The sequence below is a fragment of the Macaca mulatta genome, chromosome 1 (genome assembly GCF_049350105.2).
Source record: "Macaca mulatta isolate MMU2019108-1 chromosome 1, T2T-MMU8v2.0, whole genome shotgun sequence".
NCBI classification, from domain to species: Eukaryota; Metazoa; Chordata; class Mammalia; order Primates; family Cercopithecidae; genus Macaca; species Macaca mulatta.
Genome location: NC_133406.1, coordinates 180,755,420 through 180,777,536, shown reverse-complemented (window position 1 = coordinate 180,777,536; position 22,117 = coordinate 180,755,420). Strand labels below are relative to the sequence as shown.

Here is a 22,117-nt window from a genome sequence, read left to right as displayed (position 1 = left end):
GTTTACAGTCCCACCAACAGTGTAAAAGTGTTCTTATTTCTCTACATCTTCTCCAGCACCTGTTGTTTCCTGATTTTTTAATGATCACCATTCTAACTGGTGTGAGATGGTATCTCATTGTGGTTTTGATTTGCATTTCTCTGATGGTGAGTGATGATGAGCATTTTTTCCTGTGTCTGTTGGCTGTATGAATGTCTTGTTTTGAGAAGTGTCTGTTCATATCCTTTGCCCACTTTTTGATGGGGTTGTTTGTTTTTATCTTGTAAAGTTGTTTGAGTTCTTTGTAGGTTCTGGATATTAGCCCTTTGTCAGATGAGTAGATTGCAAAAGTGTTCTCCCATTCTGTAGGTTGCCTGTTCACTCTGATGGTAGTTTATTTTGTTGTGCAGAAGCTCTTTAGTTTAATTAGATCCCATTTGTCAATTTTGGCTTTTGTTGCCATTGCTTTTGGTGTTTTAGACATGAAGTCCTTGCCCATGGTGATGTCCTGAATGGTATTGCCTAGGCCTTATTCTAGGGTTTTTATGGTTTTAGGTCTAACATTCAAGTCTCTAATCCATCTTGAATTAATTTTTGTATAAGGTGTGAGGAAGGGATCCAGTTTCAGCTTTTTCTACTTATGGCTAGCCAGTTTTCCCAGCACCATTTATTAAATAGGGAATCCTTTCCCCATTTCTTGTTTTTGTCAGGTTTGTCAAAGATCAGATGGCTGTAGATGTGTGGTATTATTTCTGAGGGCTCTGTTCTGTTCCATTGATCTATATCTCTGTTTTGGTACCAGTACCACGCTTTTTTGGTTACTGTAGCCTTGTAGTATAGTTTGAAGTCAGGTAGTGTGATGCCTCCAGCTTTGTTCTTTTGGCTTAGGATTGTCTTGGCAATGTGGGCTCTTTTTTGGTTCCATATGAACTTTAAAGCAGTTTTTTCCAATTCTGTGAAGAAAGTCATTGGTAGCTTAATGGGAATGGCATTGAATCTATAAATTACCTTTGGCAGTATGGCCATTTTCACAATATTGATTCTTCCTCTCCATGAGCATGGTATGTTCTTCCATTTATTTGTGTCCTCTTTTATTTCACTGAGCAGCGGTTTGTAGTTCTCCTTGAAGAGGTCCTTTACATCCATTGTAAGTTGGATTCCTAGGTATTTTGTTCTCTTTGAAGCTATTGTGAATGGGAGTTCATTCATGATTTGGCTCTCTGTTTGTCTGTTACTGGTGTATAAGAATGCTTATGATTTTTGCACATTGATTTTGTATCCTGGGACTTTGCTGAAGTTGCTTATCAGCTTAAGGAGATTTTGGGCTGAGACGATGGGGTTTTCTAAATATACAATCATGTCATCTGCAAACAGGGACAATTTGACTTCTTCTTTTCCTAACTGAATACCCTTGATTTCTTTCTCTTGCCTGATTGCCCTAGCCAGAACTTGCAACACTGTGTTGAATAGGAGTGGTGAGAGAGGGCATCCCTGTCTTGTGCCAGTTTTCAAAGGGAATGCTTCCAGTTTTTGCCCATTCAGTATGATATTGGCTGTGGGTTTGTCATAAATAGCTCTTATTATTTTGAGATACATTCCATCAATACCGAATTTATTGGGAGTTTTTAGCATGAAGGGCTGTTGAATTTTGTCAAAGGCCTTTTCTGCATCTATTGAGATAATCATGTGGTTTTTGTCTTTAGTTCTGTTTATGTGCTGGATTTTGTTTATTGATTTGCATATGTTGAACCAGCCTTGCATCCCAGGGATGAGGCCCACTTGATCATGGTGGATAAGCTTTTTGATGTGCTGCTGGATTCGGTTTGCCAGTATTTTATTGAGGATTTTTGCATCGATGTTCATCAGGGATATTGGTCTAAAATTCTTTTTTTGTTGTATCTCTGTCAGGCTTTGGTATCAGGATGATCTTGGCCTCGTAAAATGAGTTAGGGAGGATTCCCTCTTTTTCTATTGATTGGAATAGCTTCAGAAGGAATGGTACCAACTTCTCCTTGTACCTCTGGTAGAATTCGGCTGTGAATCCGTCTGGTCCTGGACTTTTTTTGGTTGGTAGGCTATTAATTATTGCCTCAATTTCAGAACCTGCTATTGGTCTATTCCAGGATTCAACTTCTTCCTGGTTTAGTCTTGGGAGAGTGTGTGTGTCCGGGAAATTATCCATTTCTTCTAGGTTTTCTAGTTTATTTGCATAGAGATGTTTATAGTATTCTCGATGGTAGTTTGTATTTCTGTGGGATCGGTGGTGATATCCCCTTTATCATTTTATATTGCGTCTATTTGATTCTTCTCTCTTCTTTATTAGTGTTGCTAGCGATCTATCAATTTTGTTGATCTTTTCAAAAAAACAGCTCCTGGAATCATTGATTTTTTGAGGGTTTTCTGTGTCTCTGTCTCCTTCAGTTCTGCTCTGATCTTAGTTATTTCTTGCCTTCTGCTAGCTTTTGAATGTGTTTGCTCTTGTTTCTCTAGTTCTTTTAATTGTGACGTTAGCGTGTCAATTTTAGATCTTTCCTGCTTTCTCTTGTGGGCATTTAGTGCTATAAATTTCCCTCTACACACTGCTTTAAATGTGTCCCAGAGATTCTGGTATGTTGTATCTTTGTTCTCATTGGTTGCAAAGAACATCTTTATTTCTGCCTTCATTTCGTTATGTATCCAGTATTCATTCAGGAGCAGGTTGTTCAGTTTCCATGTAGTCGAGTGGTTTTGAGTGAGTTTCTTAATTCGAGTTCTAGTTTGATTGCACTGTGATCTGAGAGACAGTTTGCTATAATTTCTGTTCTTTTACATTTGCTGAGGAGTGCTTTACTTCCAACTACGGGGTCAATTTTGGAATAAGTGCAATGTGGTGCTTCTCAAAGAATGTATATGCTGTTGATTTGGAGTGGAGAGTTCTGTAGACGTCTATTAGGTCCACTTGGTGCAGAGTTGAGTTCAATTCCTGGATAGCCTTGTTAACTTTCTGTCTCACTGATCTGTCTAATGTTGACAGTGGGGTGTTAAAGTCTCCCATTATTATTGTATGGGAGTCTAAGTCTCTTTGTAAGTCTCTAAGGACTTGCTTTATGAATCTGGGTGCTCCTGTATTGGGTGCATATATATTTAGGATAGCTAGCTCTTCCTGATGACTTGATCCCTTTACCATTATGTAATGGCCTTCTTTGTCTCTTTTGATCTTTGTTGGTTTAAAGTCTGTTTTATCAGAGACTAGGATTGCAACCCCTGCTTTATTTTTGTTTTCCATTTGCTTGGTAGATCTTCCTCCATCCCTTTATTTTGAGCCTATGTGTGTCTGCATGTGAGATGGCTCTCCTGAATACAGCAAACTGATGAGTATTGACTCTATCCAATTTGCCAGTCTGTGTCTTTTAATTGGACCATTTAGTCCATTTACATTTAAGGTTAATATTGTTATGTGTGAACTTGATCCTGTCATTATGATATTAGCTGGTTATTTTGCTTGCTAGTTGATGCAGTTTCTTCCTAGCATCGATGACTTTACATTTTGACATGTTTTTGCAATGCCTGGTACCTGTTGTTCCCTTCCATGTTTAGTGCTTCCTTCAGGATCTCTTGTAGGGCAGGCCTGGTGGTGACAAAATCTCTTAAGCATTTGCTTGTCTGTAAAGGATTTTATTTCTCCTTCACTTATGAAACTTTGGCTGGATATGAAATTCTGGGTTTAAAATTCTTTTCTTTAAGAATGTTGAATATTGGCCCCCACTCTCTTCTGGCTTGGAGAGTTTCTGCGGAGAGATCTGTTGTTAGTCTGATGGGCTTCCCTTTGTGGGTAACCCGACCTTTCTCTCTGGCTGCCCTTAACATTTTTTCTTTCATTTCAACTTTGTTGAATCTGACAATTATGTGTCTTGGAGTTGCTCTTCTCAAGGGGTATGTATCTTTGTGGCGTTCTCTGTATTTCCTGAATTTGAATGTTGGCCTGCCTTACTAGGTTGGGGAAGTTCTCCTGGATGATATCCTGAAGAGTGTTTTCCAACTTGGTTCCATTTTCCCCGTCACTTTCAGGCACACCAATCAGATGTAGATTTGGTCTTTTTACATAATCCCATATTTCTTGGAGGCGTTGTTCATTTCTTTTTACTCTTTTTGCTGTACACTTCTCTTCTTGCTTCGTTACATTCATTTGATCTTCAATCGCTGATACTCTTCCAGTTGTTTGAGTCAGTTATTGAAGCTTGTGCATTTGTCACGTAGTTCTCGTGTTATGGTTTTCATCTCTGTCAGTTCTTTTAAGGTCTTCTCTGCATTGATTATTCTAGTTATCCATTCATCCATTCTTTTTTCAAGGTTTTTAGTTTCTTTGTGCTGGTTACGTAGTTCCTCCTTTAGCTCTGGGAAGTTTGATCGACTGAAGCCTTCTTCTCTTAACTCGTCAAAGTCATTCTTTGTCCAGCTTTGTTCCGTTGCTGGCAATGAGCTGCTTTCCTTTGAAGGGGGAGATGCGCTCTGATTTTTTGAATTTCCAGCTTTTCTGCACTGCTTTTTCCCCATCTTTGTGGTTTTATCTGCCTTTGGTCTTTGATGATGGTGATGTACTGATGGGGTTTTGGTGTGGGTGTCCTTTCTGTTTGTTAGTTTTCCTTCTGTCAGTCAGGACCCTCAGCTGTAGGTCTGTTGGAGTTTTCTTGAGGTCCACTCCAGACCCTGTTTGCCTGGGTATCAGCAGTGGAGGCTGCAGAAGATAGAATATTGCTGAACAACGAGTGTTGCTATCTGATTCTTGCTCTGGAAGCTTCGTCTCAGGGGTGTACCCCGCCATGTGAGGTGTTGGTCTGCACCTAGTGGGGGATGGATGTCTCCTAGTTAGGCGACTCGGGGGTCAGGGACCCACTTGAGCAGGCAGTCTGTCCGTTCTCAGATCTCAACCTCCGTGCTAGGAGATCTGCTTCTCTCTTCAAAGCTGTCAGACAGGGGCATTTACCTCTGCCGAGGTTTCTGCTGCTTTTTGTTTAGCTATGCCCTGTCCCCAGAGGAGGAGTCTACAGAGGCGGGCTGGCCTCCTTGAGCTGTGGTGGACTCCACCCAATTCGAGCTTCCCAGTGGCTTTGTTTACCTACTTAAGCCTCAGCAATGGTGGGTGCCCCTCCCCCAGCCTTGCTGCTGCATTGCTGCTGCCTTGCAGTTAGATCTCAGACTGCTGTGCTAGCAATGAGGGAGGCTCCGTGGGCGTGGGACCCTCTGGGCCAGGTGTGGGATATAGTCTTCTGGTGTACCATTTGCTAAGACCCTTGGTAAAGTGCAGTATTAGAGTGGGAGTTACCCGATTTTCCAGGTGTTGTTTGTCTCACTTTCCTTTGGCTAGGAAAAGGAATTCCCTTTCCCCTTGTGCTTCCCAGGTGAGGTGATGCCTTGCCCTGCTTCAGCTCTCACTGGTCAGGCTGCACCTGCGGACCAGCGCCAACTGTCTGACATGCCCCAGTGAGATGAACCCAGTACCTCAGTTGAAAATGCAGAAATCACTCATCTTCTGTGTCGCTCACGCTGGGAGCTGGAGGCTGGAGCTGTTCCTATTCAGCCATCTTGGGCGCCGCCTTCAGCCCAGGATTCTTATTTGCTAGAATCTTTGCAGATTTTCTAAGAATACAGTTTTTCTAGAAACAGCAATATGAACATTTTATCTTTTGTAAAAATTTAGCGTTTTAAACATATTTGAAATTGTTGTATCATTTAGTTTTAGATTAGGCAGTTAAACACTTTTCAAATGTTCATCAGACTCAAGGTTTAACAAGGTAGAGGTTTACTTCATAGTCACATTGAGTCCAACCATAAATGGGGAAAGGGCACCACTTCTCCATGTAGTCATTCAGAGTCCTAAGCTGACAGAGATTCTGCCTTCTTCAGCATAGGGACCCCAGGTTCACTTGACCTTGTCCAACTAGTACAGAAGAAAGACAGCCTAGATTGCATAGGAGATATGTAATGGGTGAGGCCTGAAAACAGCATAAATCACTTTCACTCCCACTTTGGAGTGCAGGCATGTGACCACACCACATTTATGGAACAGACTTTGCAAAAGTGAAATAATGCCTACATAATACTTAGTTGTGTGGGATATAACATAGTTTACTTAAGCATTATCCTACTATTGGAAATAATCTGTATTCACTCCCTTTTCCTTTTTTGCTCCTATAAATAAGACTATAGTCAACAGAATTATACAGAAAAACTTTCTCTTTATTTTGGTTTATTATCTTAACCTTATTTCCTAGAAATGGAAGTATTGAGTCATAGGATAAGACCATAAGATGCTTGATATGTATTTCTAAATGACATTTTAAAAGGACTATAATTAATTAAAACCATGACAATGAATACCATATTCTTGCCACCATTGAATAATATCATTTAAAAGACAATTGCTTGCTTTCATAAATGTGATTTTTTTTCCCATTACCTTATTTGGGGCAAGAGGTTTAAATACTGGTTAAGATACTGGTTAAAGTAATAACATATGTCCATTGTAGAAAATTCAGAAAATATACAAATCACAACCATTTATCACTTAGAGATAATAAACTATGATTTTCTTTTTGTAATTCATATAAATTATTCAATGTATTCTGCTTTTATGGTGTGCATTCCATGAGGGCAGCCACCATGTCTCCCATAAATTGCTGAATCCTCATCTGCCAGTATCTGCCACATAGTTGTCACTCAGTAAATGATTTTTGGATGAAAGAAGGAGCCACAATAATATTTTGGTATTTTACCATCCAGTCTTCTTTTACCTCTATAAATATAGATGAAATTGTCCTAACTCATTAAATAATTTTAAATATTTTTAATAGTTTTATAACTACATCATGCCGATGTCCCTGTATGAAATTTATGGTTTCGCTGGAAATATATTCTTGACATTTCTGAATTGGTTTTCTAACAGAATGCTATCTTCATAGTTTAGCCGAATCTCTTTACTACATTCTGGTTAAACATATCTTTTTACTCAACTTTTAGTAATAACATAAATGCGATTCAGCACCCTACCTTTTGCAAATAAAATCACCAGCATTTATTATATTGATCTTATATATTGAATTACACTTGACTAGATAATAATAGTAAAAAAGATTATTGTTAAGAATTTCTTCTGTGTGTGTTATTCTTACTTTATAAAATCAGTAAGTTTCCTTAGAGTTATTGAATTCATTTTGATTTTTTTAAAAATTCTCAAGTCAAATAAATATAGAAAGGGTTATTTCAAGACTTTAATTTCTAAAGTTTGAGTATTGAAAAGGCTAAATAACTATTTCCATGTACTGAGCTTTGGAGAAGGAAAATTTGATTTTGGAATGGGGACATTTATATTTTTCTTGTTTATTTATACTGTTTCTTGTATATAGACTGAGTTATTTTTGTTATCCTAGTTAGGATTGTAAAACAAGCTACAGTTAGCTCTTGGATGAATTTGTGGATTATTTTCCACCTTACTTACATGGTTTTTGTAAGATATGTTCTATATGTTTTAATACTTTAAAATATAAAGTGAGCATAAAATTGTTTTCTTTAAATAGGTAATAAAAACTTTAGATCCCAAGTTAAATCCAGCATCAGCTGAAATAATGCTACTAAGAAAGCAGTTGGCAGAGAAAGAGAGAAGAATTGAGATTCTGGAGGTAAAACTTTTATATTTACTCATCTCTTAATTATTTTATAGAATCCTGGTAATTAACTGTTGTCATATATTTGCCATTAATGATGACGTTTTACAAGAAGTTAAAAATGTCATGTTTTAGCATCCAGGGTGTTTATTACAAATCATCTCACTGGCCACCCAGTAGATGGTCTGTGTGTAGCTCATATACCCTGTTTATATGCAGCATTGTAGCTCTCCTTGTCAATAACGGTCATTATATGGATATCCCTGACTTTCTAATAGAGTCCTGCTATAATGTTTCTTTTTAAATTATGCAAATATGATTTCATTTGGGGGATAAAAACCTGACCTTTACTGTCTAAAAAAGATACTGTGCTGACTCAGTCAACCACATTTTTCTTACCTTCAGCCGTTTCTCACCTGAACCTAAACAAACTTATTAGTAGTGGAATTTCTGGCAGAAGGAAGTACTCACAGAATCCTAGTGAACTCCTGAACTAAAGTGGCAATCTTAGTTATTAATCATGCAAAATTATATTAGTAATGGCATGCTCTCATTAATTAGCTGAGTCTAAATTTTAAAGATATTTTAGTGTTAGTGGTTATATTATTTTTATGATACTTAGGTAAGTATGTCACTATGGAATCATGTATTCTTAGATTTATAATTGAGCACGTTCTGGTTTCCTTTGCAAAGTGTTTTACAAAACTACTATATTTAATACTGTAGTGAGATTTGATGCTATTCTTGAAGTAAATATATACTACCTTTTAATAACATATGCATAATTGCAGAGCCATGTTGAATTCTACATACTGGCCTTGAAATTCTCATAAATGGTATTCAGTTTCTTTTTTTTTTTTTCTTTTGATATGGAGTCTTGCTCTGTCGCCCAGGCTGGGGTGCAGTGGCATAATCTTGGCTCACTGCAGCCTCTGCCTCCCAGGTTCAAGCAATTTTCTTGCCTCAGCCTCCCTAGTAGCTGGGATTACAGGTGCATGCCACCACGCCCAGATAATTTTTGTATTTTTAGTAGATGGGGTTTTGCCATGTTGGCCAGGCTGGTCTGGAACTCCTGACCTCAAGCGATCCACTCTCCTCAGCTTCCCAAAGTGCTGGGATTACAGACATGAGCCACCACACCCAGCTGTATTCAGTTTCTTTTTAAATCATCTAGGAATGTTATATTTCAAAGAAATGCACTCTATTTATGTACCTTTTTCTTGGTATTTGAGCAAGTAGGTATGAACTGTGGTAGAAATATTTTTATTTAAAGACTTAAAGACTTTAACATCCCCTCCTCCGTACATCCATAGTACAACACCATTCTTCCTACATCCATAGTACAACACCAACTTGATATGCCCTTGCTATCAATGCTTGTCTCCAGGCTATGTTGTGTGTTCTCAAAAGCACTGAGTAAGGAGATCTGTCTGAAGAAATGCTATTAATTCTTCAAGTTCTAAGTCAAATATCTCTTTCTTTATTAAACTTTTCATGTATTCTTTAGGGGAAGTTTAATACTGTCTCACTCTCCACAGTGAGTCCATGTACTTTGAACTCATGAATTTATTCCACAACAGCATTGGTTTTCTTTTTGGTATATGTGTACATGTCTTGAGGGCAAAGACTGTATCTTTTATCTCTGTACCCTAACATTAAATATTACATAACTCAAAGGCCAGGGTTGCAGCATTATTAGTAACTTCTTGTCTTAAAATTGTTGCTTCTCCTCTCTGGCTCGCCATATTTTCATCTATAAAATGATGAGACTGGGATTGGATAATTGCTGAAATCTAAGTTGCTCTGTTTATGTCCCAGTGAAAGTCAGTGAAAATATACACTATTGTTGATGTTTGAAATGTACATCCCCAACAGATATAATGAGAAAATAGTCCCTGTAACTGTAAGACTCTGAGGAAAAGCTTAGGTTAAGTCACAGCACTTGGGCGTTTAATTTGTGTGTATTCATCTAGACACACACTGCAAAAAGTAAAAAGAAGAAATGTAATGTAAATAGCAGAGACTGTTCTATCTGCCATCCCTCTTGGGAATTCTGTGCCTGGACTGGGTGTGAGTCTGAAGAAGAGCATCACCTCTCTTTTGGGCTTGGTTCTTATATACTTTTTGTATCATGAACATCCTATGTATCAAGATAATAGTATTTATATAAACCAAACTATATCTGGTACTCAAGAAAAGTATGTCAGTCTCTGTGATGGCACATAAATATGGCTATGGAATCTAGTACACAGGCCACCAACAATTAAGAGAGAAAAATTTGTATTAAACTTTATAGGCAACTTAAAAAGATTTTTTCCAGGTATTTTTGACTATGTCCTCTTTCTCCTTAGTTTTGACTCCTCCACAGGTGCAGCTCTGTTTTGTTTACCTAGGCCAGTTGTTACTTTTTTCTCTAGATATGGGGGGCAGTAGCCTTAAGATCACCAGTTGTGTATATTTATGTTTAAATCACTCTCTTCTACCAGTAAATTTCTTGAAATAAAAGTTTATTAGTCACAAATCTTATTCCTTCCTAACGGTGTTGTGCATGCATTTGTGCTTGATTCAGTTTACATTTGACTACATTGTGTGTCTCACAAGTGCAATCTTTAGATTCTCTCAATAATGAGCATAGTGAAGAAATTATTCTGTCTTTAGTAATTTGGGATAATTTCTGGGATTTTAATTGTCCTCGTATCTTTTTTCAGAGTGAATGCAAAGTAGCAAAATTTCGTGATTATGAAGAAAAACTCATTGTTTCTGCCTGGTATAATAAGGTGAGCTGAAGTTCAGCAAATGATTGATGAGAACAGTGTTTAGCAAACTTTTTTGACCAAGTACAACATAAGAAAATATATTTTATTTTATACCATAAACCAAGACATAGCATGTGTATGTGTATGACTGAAACAAAAGTTACCCTGTGTATTGCACTCAGATATTTTGTCATATTCTTTTTTAATGTTGATTCTAATCCACTAAATTGATTTTATGACTCATCAGCGTTTAGCTGATACATATGAAGCACAGTTGTAATAATTCTTAAACCTCTTTTAATTTGCCTTATTTGAGCTGAAACATTCAATTTTTGCCCATAAAAGATTTATGAAGAAATATGAAGATCTGTGTAATGCAAAATTAAATGCTTCTAGTACCCAGTATTTATTTGAACATCCTCTAAAGCCTCAGTGGGTCCTTTACTGTATTTATTACTTTATTTTTTCTATCCAGGGGTCACTCCTCATCATTGTCTCTTTGTCCTACCAAGGAGAAAATAGCATAGTTTGAAATGTGTTTTATTTTGTCATTGGTAGTATCAGTGGGATATTTTCAAGAGTAGCATTTCATGATGTATGGGGTTCTTTTGTATTATTCTAGTCAGTCAGATACGCTATTATCTACTTTTATCTCTTCTTATTTATACAAAGCCATATCACTTATTAACTTCCCACGTGTGAATGTTGTGCTCCACCAGAAAGCACTAGCTATTCTTCCTGAAACATGGCTCATGCTTTCATGACACCATGCTTTTCATCTGAGCTCTTTCCTTTCTTCTGTTGGGTAAAATGTGGCTTAAAGGGCCCTGAAGGAAATTACATGTGAGGTATTCTCAGAACTTTCTCTCATGAGTCAGTCACCCTAGTTGAGATCAGTGACTATGTATTATTTATTTGTTCTTCCATGACCTCTTAATACATACATCAGTGAAGATATTGTAGCCAAGTTGTCCATGATTGATTCATTTTTTAACCTATATTTGTTGAGCATCTAATATCCATGTACTGTACTAGTTACTAGTGATGCTAAGCTCAGTAAAATTGTGTTATGTGGTCTAGTGGGAGAGTAATGACTTCCCTTATAAGAAACTCAACAGCCAATATATGATAATTTATCAGGTATCAATATCGAGATAGACTATAGTAAATTTAAACTATACTGGTGGTTCTCAAACATTAACATGCCTCAGAAGACTTGTTAAAACACAAATTGCTAGACGCACTGGCAGAACTTCTGATTCAGTAGGTCTGGGTAAGGCCCCTAAATTTGTATTTTTAACAAATTCCCAGGGATGCTGATCTTGTTAATCCAGGGACCACCCTTCAAGAAACTTTGATCTAAGCTGTTCTATTGTGACATGTCTGCTCATAGGTGATAGAAGGATGGCCCAAACACAAAAATTTGTTATAATTAAGTATAATTCCAGGCCATTATTTTAAGTTACTATTTTAAATAATTTTAAATTTAGTGGATTAGAGAAACTGGATTTTGTGCCGCCTTACTAGCATTACCATTTCACAGATTAATCAGCTTCTGAGCCCTTATTTTCTATAAAAATGAGGAAAGCCTTAGCTTTATAGGTTGGTTTTAAGGATTAAATGCCTTTGTGAGAAGCACTTGGCAAACTCTGTTTAGTCATGTTAAATAAAAAATATATATATTTTTTATTTTTCAGAGTCTAGCATTCCAGAAACTGGGGATGGAATCTAGACTTGTGAGCGGCGGTGGTGCCTGCAATGACACTAATGCATGTACTCCTGCACGGTCTTTCTTAGCACAGCAACGGCACATCACCAACACCAGAAGAAATCTCTCTGTTAAAGTCCCTGCTACAACATCTGATTAAACTAAAAAAAAAAAAAAAAAAAAAAAAAAAAACATAAAATAGAAGTGTCCTTAAAATATTTTGTACCTTTCAACTAAGTACCAGATTGATAAAGAAGGTTTATGATGCTGGATATCAGGTATTTTAAAATCAACATGCATCAAATTAATTTTGCCAGTTGACTTCAAAAACAAAGTATATAATTAGCCATCTCTCTGCGGGAGCACATTTGAATAATTGGGGATGTAATTATACACACATTTCAAACAAACATTTGTCTTTTGAGTGTATTATAACTTCAAATTGGCCTTGTGTATTTTAGTTAAATGTTTTCAGTTGTACTAGTAACTTAATTAATTTTCAATAGTTATTCAGTAATACTTAATCTTAAAACATTATCTAGATTTGTTTAATTTTTTTGTTTTTTGTTGATTTATATAAAAACAGTCGAGGCAGGCACATGGAGAACTATGCAAGGGTGATTTGAGTTAGTATATACAAGGCTTTACTTCTGTCCCTTAATTCTTCCATTGAATGTGTACCTCTACCTTGTCATGTCATGGAAGATATAACATTTGGAAGATTTGACAATTAGAATGACTTTGGAATAATAAAATTGATTAATTGGAAATTTTACATATTCTGAAAATCTCATAGTTCTAATTTGTACCTATGGCAAATAAGGGCTTCTGGACATCATGTTTAAAATGTTAAGCATAAGAAATAAACTGACATTTGTAATAGGCAACTTTCTGATGGAAAGCAAGCAAAATATATATATACTTTTTGTGAAATGTCTATATACTTTTTAAGGTAATTAATGAAGATTTCAGTTACTGCTTTTAAGCATAAAATTATATTTAGCTTCTGCTGAAAAATTGTATCATGTAATAATTTTGCTTCATTGAAAAGGGATGTTGCAGTGATGAAACAAGGTGGGGTCAGTTTGATTTTGTTTACTTATTAAGGAGTTTATCTTGTGCTCAGTTTGTGGTATTCAGTTTGTTTCTGCTCAAAGCTCTTATTTTCAAAGGCGTTACTTTTGAACTTTTGGGGTCATTTTTAAAAGTTAGCACTTAAGAATTTTAGTTGTGTTAAATATGTGCTGTCCTATATCATAGCCATGAGCCATATATGACAATTTAAATTTAATTAATCATAAACTCAGTTTCTTGGTTGCACCAGCCACATTTCAGATGTTCAATAGCCACATGTGGCTAGTGGGTACCACACTGGACAGGGCAGCTATAGAATATTTCCATCATTGCAGAAAGTTCTAGTTGATAGCACCATAGTAAGTCTTTTTAAAGTAACTTGGAAATACTATTTGATATTAGATGTTAGACCACAAAAAGAAGAAAAATATTAGGACTATTTCGGTTATAAAAAGGAACTGAATTGTGACATAATTAGCACCTTAAATTCCATACAGTTGAATACCTTATGCTGTGACAACCGTAGTTAATAATTTCAGTGCTGTTCAGCGTACATACCTCTCAGCAGTGTGTCTAGAGCGGGATCAGCAAACTTTCTGTGAATGGACAAAGAGCAAATATTTTAGTAAATGTCTTAGGCTTTGTGGACTACATGAGCTTTGTTGCAGGTACTCAACTCTGCCATTATAGAGTTAAAGCAGCCATATACAATATATAAACAAAATGGGCATGGTTGTGTTTCAGTAAAACTTTATTTACAAAGACAGGTGGTAGGCCAGATTTGGCTTGCATGCTGTAGAGCTGTGGTCTAAATTTTATTCATAGCTTTTCTTTGCAAATACAGTGTGAGTATTGTTCCATTTACAGTGTTATTATTTTTTAGATATCTGGTTTTTAGATTTTTGCCTGGTAACTTTTTACTGAAAATACAAGAATTTCATACTGCATTTGCATCTCCGAGATTAGGGAGCACCTGTCAGGATATTTTGTTCTATCAGGGTTACTTCTGTTGACTACCTCCTAGATTTTGATACAGTTATATTGTTGAGTTTCATTTTCATATATTATTGTAGTATCTGCTTGCCTGTGAACTTCTGGTAAAATAAAATAAGCCTTTGAAAATATTTTAGCATGGTGTTTAACATTTTCTAAATATTATGGCATTTTGACATATTTTAGTCAGTGAAGACATCTGCCCCTTTGGTGTTTCTACTTATGATTGAGATTTTACAAACCCTTCAGGCTCCGTTTTAATGGAATTTATTGTAAAACATTAACTTTAATAAATTAGTGTTTTCACAGATCAGATCATTATACTTGGAATTTCTAAATCATGCAATTTCTGGATAAGGACATAAGGCTAGATTCATTTTTCTTAATAGAGGAAAAGCAAATTTTCTGATTTATCACTTTTCTAGTTGATAAGTAGAATTTAAAATGTTTGATATGTAAGTATTTATATAAGACTAATGTAATTTAAAGTTCTGTATTATTGTGATTAATTATATAGAAATTCAGGAACTGATCAGAAGTGAGATTCTTTTCCACATCTGATTAATGTAGTGAGTTGACACCCTGTGGGTGGTAAAGCATTATAAACATTTCATCATGAGCCATGATTTATACACATCTGTGTTGTAAGGGAGGCTTGAGTACATCTACCAATAAAGAGATATTCAGCATTTGTGTATTTGATAAGGAATTAAATGTCCTAGTAATTATAAAGTAAAACCACAGACCAATTTGAAAATGATCTTCAATGTTGAGCACTTGCTTTAACATTAAAATTCCTTTTCTTTTTAAGGCTAAGGGTGTGTACATATGGCATTGATGTCTATGTTGAGATTAACTTATGTATTGAAAAAAATTTGAAGTTTATTTTTTCAATGAATAAGGCTGTTAAATGATTTAGTATAGATTAATGATGTCTTTTTTAGAAATATTAAAGTGAGTATTCCTCATTATGTCATCATTTCTGATAATTAGAGTGCTAATTTGAATGTTAGATAATGTTTTCACATCTATACCTATTTCTTTCTAGGGGCACATCTGACCATGGGGCTTGGGGGTGACTTTTAGGCCACAGTAGTGTCTGTGTTAGGTTCTCTAAATGTGTATTTAATGAAAAACATTCCTATGTAAAAATGTGTGTATATGAATGTATGCATACATTCTTACTGTGCACCTGTACATTGTGAAGAAGTAGTTTGGAAATTTGTAAAGCATACACCATGAAAGAAAATAGTGTGGAGTTATTAAATGATGTAGCACAAATGTAATGTTTAGTTTATAAAAGGTCCTTTCTATTTTCTATGGCAAAGACTTTGACACTTGAAAAATAGAACCAATATTTGATTTATTTTTGTAAGTATTTAGGATATTATTTTAAATAAATGATTGTCCATTATCAATATAATAGTTGTGAAATGATTTAAGTAAATAAACTTTATTCTTCTGTGTCTGTTGATTTTGATGGGTTTTTAGTGGGCATAAATGCATGTTTATTTGCTGCATTAAATAGAGGACTGAAAATATTTAGGTTGGTAAAGAAAAAGTAATTGCATTTTTCTAATTTCGTTTTTCCTTTTTTTGGGGGGGAATTAAAAGATACATTAAATGATTTGGGAATATATCTTTTTATGTCTCCAATTTCACCTCTGGAACCTAGACATCTTGCATTAACATGGAATCAAAACATTTCTGGGGCCGGGTGTGGTGGCTACACCTGTAATTCCAGCACTTTGGGAGGCCGAGGCAGGCAGGTCACTTGAGGTCAGGAGTTCGAGACCAGCCTAGCCAACATGGCAAAACCTCATCTCTACTAAAAATACAAAAATTAGCCAGGTGCGGTGGCGCACGCCTGTAGTCCCAGCTACTTGGGAGGCTGAGGCACAAGAATCACCTGAACTTGGGAGGCAGAGGTTGCAGTGAGCTAAGATTATGCCACTGTACTCCAGCCTGGATGATAGAGTGAGACTGTTTTAAAAAAAAAAACCCAAGACATTCCTGGGTAATATAATTTTAGAGACTGCTATTTATTCCTGAATATCCATTCTACCCCTCTTACTTTAGTGATAGAATCCCATATTTTAGCTTGTTACATTATTATCCAGGAAAAAAAGAGAAAACCAAAACTGTGCTTCCCAGATTCCTATATAATTAGGTGGGATACAGCTTTGTTCTAGATATCTAGCTTGAATGTACACAATTCACATTCCTCTGAAGTTCCAGGGGATATGGAACTTTCAAGCTTCTCTCATTGTCTTTGGCTTTTGACAGCTTGACTATCAAAGATGGTCAATTGTGGATCTAGGTGTGGACTTCTTCAAATTCTATTTGCAGTTGAGTTTGGATCTGCAGACTAATGCTTTTCATTAAACTTGGGAAATTTTTGGCTATTATTTCTTGAAACATACTTTCTTCCCCTTTCTATCCTTTTCTCTGGTACTCTCATTATACACCTGTTTATACTTGGTGTCCCACATGTCTCCAAGTCTCTGCCCATTTTTCTTCATTCTCTTTTGATTCTGTTCCTCAGAATAGATCATCTCATTGATTTATCTTCAAGTGTATCTCAAATGTGCTGCTGAGTTCCTCTAGTGAATTTTTTATTTCAGTTAGTGTACTTTTCAAATATAGAATTTCTAGTTAGTTTTTAAAAATTATTTCTAGCTCCTTATTGTGATATCTTGTACTTACTGTACTTTTCAAATCTAGAATTTCTAGTTAGTTGCTGTTTTTTATTTCTAACTCCTTATTGTGATATTCTATTCAGTGGAAAATCATTCTCATATTTAACTTAATTCTTTAGCTAATAATTCTTCAGGCTCATTGAACATACGTAAAGCTTTTGTCTAGTAAATCCAATGCCTGGGCTTCTTTAGGGACTGTTTCCAGTAACTTCTTTTCATCCTGTCTATGAGCCATTGTTTTCTGTTTCTTCACATGATTCATAATTTTTTATTGGAAATTTGGCATTGTAAATAATATTTGGAAACTCTGGAAATCAGACCGCACCCCATGGTTTATTATTGTTCCTGTTGTTGCCTTTTGTTTAGAGACTTGAACTAATTCTGTAAAAATTCCATTCTTCATTATGTGCAGCCACTGAATTCTGTGCTTTTTAAGCAAAGTGTTCAGCTAATTTTGGCCAGAGATTTCCTTAAATGTTTTGAAATAAGTCTCTCAGCCTTTCCCAAAGGGCTCTACGTGTGTTTTGGGTTATACCTTTAACACACCAGCAGGTAGTTTACAATTCTATCGTAACCTTAGTTTCTTGCTTACACAGACCCCCACAGTCAGTCAGAGATGAGAGATTAGGGTCTTTCCAGGCCTTTGCCTGGGCAGGCATGTAGCCCTCACGTGTGCATGGCCTTCTAGATTCCTAGGCATATGTTAGAGTGTTAGAAGCCCCAGTGGGCATCTCTATTCCCAGTGTATCCTTTTAATCCTCTCTTAGCTCCAACTTGTATTGCTACCTTGGCTTACTGTAATGTTGCACAATTGTCACTGATTTTTTTTTTTTTTTAACAAATGTCCTGTAGTGTGGTTCGCACAGAATGAGTGTTTAGTAAGGTAAAATAAAGACAAGTTCTGAGAATGGGGCTTTTCAAGGAACTGCCAGAGAGATCATATAATGATAACTTTCTGGGAATGGGGGCCTTTGGGGTGCTCTAAACCCATTGTGCTCCCTCCAGTGGCTGCTTGATCATTGTTATTCACAGGTACCAAAATTGTGAGACTGTTGCTTTTAAGGATACTTGAGAGCTGGGGAGAGGAGAGCTGGGGAGAGGAGAACTGGCATACAGCAAGTTAAAACAGAGCTCCCTGTTCTTGCTGAGAGCAGCTCTTCTTTTTTTAAAACAAATGCTTAGGTTGTTGTGTGACTTTGTTTAATTTTCAGCATTCTGGAATGTTGATTTTGATTATTTTTGCTCATGTTCTCAGTGCCTTTATGGAATGGATTTTTGGAGCTCCTTAACTTACCATTTCAGAAGATCTCTCTACAAGTCAGATTTTTGAAAGTAGGAGTGACCTTAGTAACCAATATTTAAAACCCACCTTTTCCAGAATGTGAAATTAAGGAATATAGAGGTATAGGGCTTTCTGCATGGCTACAGAAAATTTATGGCTCACTGCAGCATTATGTCACTTGGCTGCTTGCTCTCCCCTACCCCTCACCCCCACTATATGTCCAACAAACATTTCCTGAGCATCTGCTAGGCATGAAACAGGTACTGAACGTGTGTGAACAAGACACAGTCATCTCTGAAAAGCTCATTTTAATTGGGAGACTATATGGAAATAGGAAATAAAATATTTTAAATTATCAGGGAATGGAGGAAGAAGCAACTAACCAAGAGTCAAGAAAAATGTCATTGGAGAGTTAATATTTAAGCTGGCCTTTATAGGATGAATAGGAGTGTGCCAGGTATAATTAATCATTTCTTGCAGAAAAACTAGCTTCTATAAAGACATGAAGATGCTGAAGGAGCTGGCCTATTTAGGGAAGTAATAGTTCAGTACTTTGGCAGGAGAAGTACTAAGAGACGTAATTCAAAAGGTGAATAGATTTCAGATCACAAAAATTACCATATGTCCACCTAAGGAGCATGCCCTTACATATGGCTGTGCAGGCCCTACATCGGGGTGTCCAATCTTTTGACTTCCCCAGGCCATGTTGGAAGAAGAAAAACTGTCTTTGGCCATGCATAAAATATACTAACACTAATGATAGCTGATGAGCTAAAAAAAAAAAAAAAAGAAAAAGAAAAATCTCATGTTTTAAGAAAGTTTCCGAATTTATGTTGGGCCGCATTCAAAGCCATCCTGGGCCGCTTGTGGACAAACTTACTCTACATGGTCCAACTCGAGGGCACCATTCACCTAAACTACAAGTGAATGGCAGCCTGGGGTTTTTACAACATAGCAGCCATACCGAAGAATCTTATCCTGTAGTCAGCAGGAAGAATATCTTGTTCTGTGGTCACAGGGAGGAAAAGATCAAATTGCCTGGGGAAAAAAAAAAGGTCTAGAAATAAGTTCTCCAAATTGCATAACAGAATAACCAGATGCTTCTCTGAAATAACCATACAGCATTACTACTGTAATTGATTATCATGTTACTTTGATCTCATGTTTTCACAAGAAATACAATGTGTGTATCTGACAGCATAGGGTAAGTTATGCTGCAGTAGTAATTCTGAAATTTTAGTTTATAACAAAATAGGTTTATTTCTCCCATCATATGTTCATCTTGAATAAGCTGTGACTCTGCTTCGTGTCTTTGTCACACTGGACATAGAGTGAAAGACCCTTATTTAGAACACGGGTAGTCTCATGGCAGAGAAGAAACATGTTGCACTACTTGCCAGCTTGTAAGCACTTAGAAGGGGCTCGTGGAACTTTTGCTCTCATTTTATTGATCAAAGCCAATCACACGGCCATTCCTGAATTCATGAAGGTGGTTGTACATAATCATCCCACAGGGAGGAGCACCACAAGGAGAGGCACCCCAGAGAGGAACAGTGGACTTTTGACCAGTCATATACTCCACCTCAGCAGGTTTGTTCTACTTTTCAGACTAGGAAACAATTTCAGGAAAGTAAAGTAACCTGTTTAATTCACAAGCAAAAGGTAATAAATGGTAAAACCCAGGAATAGAATTCAGGCCAGCTTAGCTACAAAGATCTGACCTCCAGTTCATCTGACTCCCAGTGCTACCCCACTGAGTCTTTTAATGTTGTTTTGTGTGCATCAGAGCCCTGTGATGTCTTTGGACTTCAGATGTATTTTGGCAAAGAGAAGCCTTTGTTCGGACCCTAATTGTTATAACGAACATCATCAATGACAGAGCCAGTCTCTGAAAGTGACCCTTTGCATTCGACCCCTTCTTGCTTAACTTAATTCCTTGTCTGTTTCAAAAGAGGAAAAGGTCCTTAGCTTTCCAGAGCAGAACAAATAGCTCGTGTGAATACACAAAAACTGTATGACCCAGAAAGTACAAAATGTTCATTCAGGGCATCAGGCTGTTGTTGCGAAACAAGCATGGGGAAATGGGCTAGGTGGCACCAGTCCAGAAAGCCAGCTGGGACTGAAAGAGTGAGGTAAGACAGAAGCCTGCGCTCCTCCACTGCATTCCTGGAGGGTAGTAATAGAAGTTAGCATGAGGGCTGTGAAATAGGTCATGGGGTGAGATGACAAGGACAGAGGGGTAGTGGCAGAGATCTGACTTCTGGTGATAGGTCCCACCTAGCACCAAGCCACAATGATCCCACTGATTTTGTTCATTAATTCACTATTAAACACTACCATGTTGCAGGCACTGTTCTTAATACTGTGGACTCAGAATTGAACAAGACAGATACTGCTCTTGCCCTCAGGGAACGTAGTGTATTAGTTAACTATTGCTGTGTGAAAATACACCTCAAACCTCAGTGGCTTAAAACAGTAACCATTGATTTAACTCGCAAATCTTAGGTTGGAAATTTAGGCTGGCTCAGGCAGTTCTTGTCTGGGCTCACTCATGCAAGTGTATTCAGCTTCCAGATTAGCTTGGATCCAACCCCTCTCAGGTCCTTATGCACAGCTCTGGAGGCTGGCCAGCTATCAGCTAGGGCAATGTGATGGCAGTGATGAAGCCACATGTTTCTCATCTGCAGTAGAGTAAAGTGGACTTGTTTAAATGGTGACAGGAGAGTCCCAGAAAAGCAAGCAGAAACACACACAGTCTCTTCCGCCCTAGGGTCAGCCAGGAAAGTCATTTCACCCCCAGTCCAGCCTCAAGTAAAGGAGACTGTGAGTAGATGCTAGCTCATGAGGAGAGAAGGTATAAAGTCACATTTCAAAGGGTATAGACACAAGGGAGGGAGTTATTGTAGCCTCTTTTTACAGATAAATATAACTCTCAGCCAGACTTAAGTTCCATGAAAAATACAACAGAGTGGAGAGACTTCTGTTTCATGCTGTGACAGTAACTGGACTGGACTAGCTCTTCTACCACAAGGAAAACCAGAGAAGTGGACAAGGTAAATAAACTTTTCAGATATTGGAAAACTGAAAGTGCAGGACCATGCTTCCCAACAGAGAGGAACAAATGAAGTGACCTCTACAATATCTGGCTTTCTAGCTGGAGGGATTTACTAGACTCCATTTCAAGAGGCAGGGAAACAATCAGAACACAGTAGTCTTGCTAAGATGAGAAAATAGACTGGAGTTTAGGGTGACTGACATGGGTAGAATTTGTAGAATAGAGAAAGAAGCAACAGCAAGAGTGAGCTCCAGAAATCTTGAAAGAGATCAGCTGAATACCAGCCTCTGTGTGTGTAGAGCGAGACTCCATGAGGTTGGGCAAAGGATACCTACCAGAAAACACCTACCAGAGAGCTATAAGCTTAATGATTGCCGTAGCTTTTTTAAAATTAATTTTTATTATTTTCCTTTAAGGTCTGGGACACATGTGCAGAACGTGCAGGTTTGTTACATAGGTATACATGTGCCATGGTGGTTTGCTGCACCTATCAACCAGTCATGTAGGTTTTAAGCCCAGGATGCATTAGGTATTTCTCCTAATGCTCTCCCTCCCCTTGCCCTCCACCCCCTGACAGGCCCCAGTGTGTGATGTTCCGCTCCCTGTGTCCATGTGTTCTCATTGTTCAACTCCCACTTATGAGTGAGAACACGTGGTGTTTGGTTTTCTGTTCCTGTGTTAGTTTGCTGAGAATGATGGTTTCCAGCTTAATCCATGTCCATGTGAAGGACATGAACTCATTCTATTTTATGGCTGCATAGTATTCCATGATGTATATGTGCCACATTTTCTTAATCCAGTCTATCATTGATGGGCATTTGGGTTGGTTCCAAGTCTTTGCTATTGTAAATAGTGCTGTAGTAAACATACATGTGCATGTGTCTTTATAGTAGAATGATTTGTAATCCTTTGGGTGTTTACTCAGTGATGG

The 22,117-nt window shown here is 37.2% G+C and overlaps 2 protein-coding genes and 1 long non-coding RNA gene across 4 annotated transcripts in view; 1 reads left to right on the top strand and 2 right to left on the bottom strand.

The window, feature by feature from the left end:
- HOOK1 (hook microtubule tethering protein 1) overlaps positions 1–15,616 on the top strand; it is a 301,302-nt gene extending 285,686 nt beyond the window's left edge. For both annotated transcript variants that reach the window (XM_077988418.1, XM_028833105.2), the window contains 3 exons: positions 7,533–7,634; positions 10,328–10,396; positions 12,073–15,616. In XM_077988418.1, coding sequence (XP_077844544.1) covers positions 7,533–7,634; positions 10,328–10,396; positions 12,073–12,243 — 342 coding nt within the window. In that variant the 3' untranslated portion in view covers positions 12,244–15,616. The remainder of the gene's footprint in view (positions 1–7,532; positions 7,635–10,327; positions 10,397–12,072) is intronic.
- LOC144338566 (uncharacterized) lies at positions 1,701–13,753 on the bottom strand. Its single transcript, XR_013412801.1, has 2 exons — positions 13,716–13,753; positions 1,701–5,612 (listed from the first exon to the last, which is right to left on the bottom strand). It is a non-coding gene; the product is annotated as an uncharacterized LOC144338566 (long non-coding RNA).
- Positions 15,617–18,424: 2,808 nt separating the features above from the next.
- CYP2J2 (cytochrome P450 family 2 subfamily J member 2) overlaps positions 18,425–22,117 on the bottom strand; it is a 47,708-nt gene continuing 44,015 nt past the window's right edge. Inside the window, exon 9 of the mRNA XM_028833141.2 lies at positions 18,425–19,169. Coding sequence (XP_028688974.1) covers positions 19,144–19,169 — 26 coding nt within the window. The 3' untranslated portion in view covers positions 18,425–19,143. The remainder of the gene's footprint in view (positions 19,170–22,117) is intronic.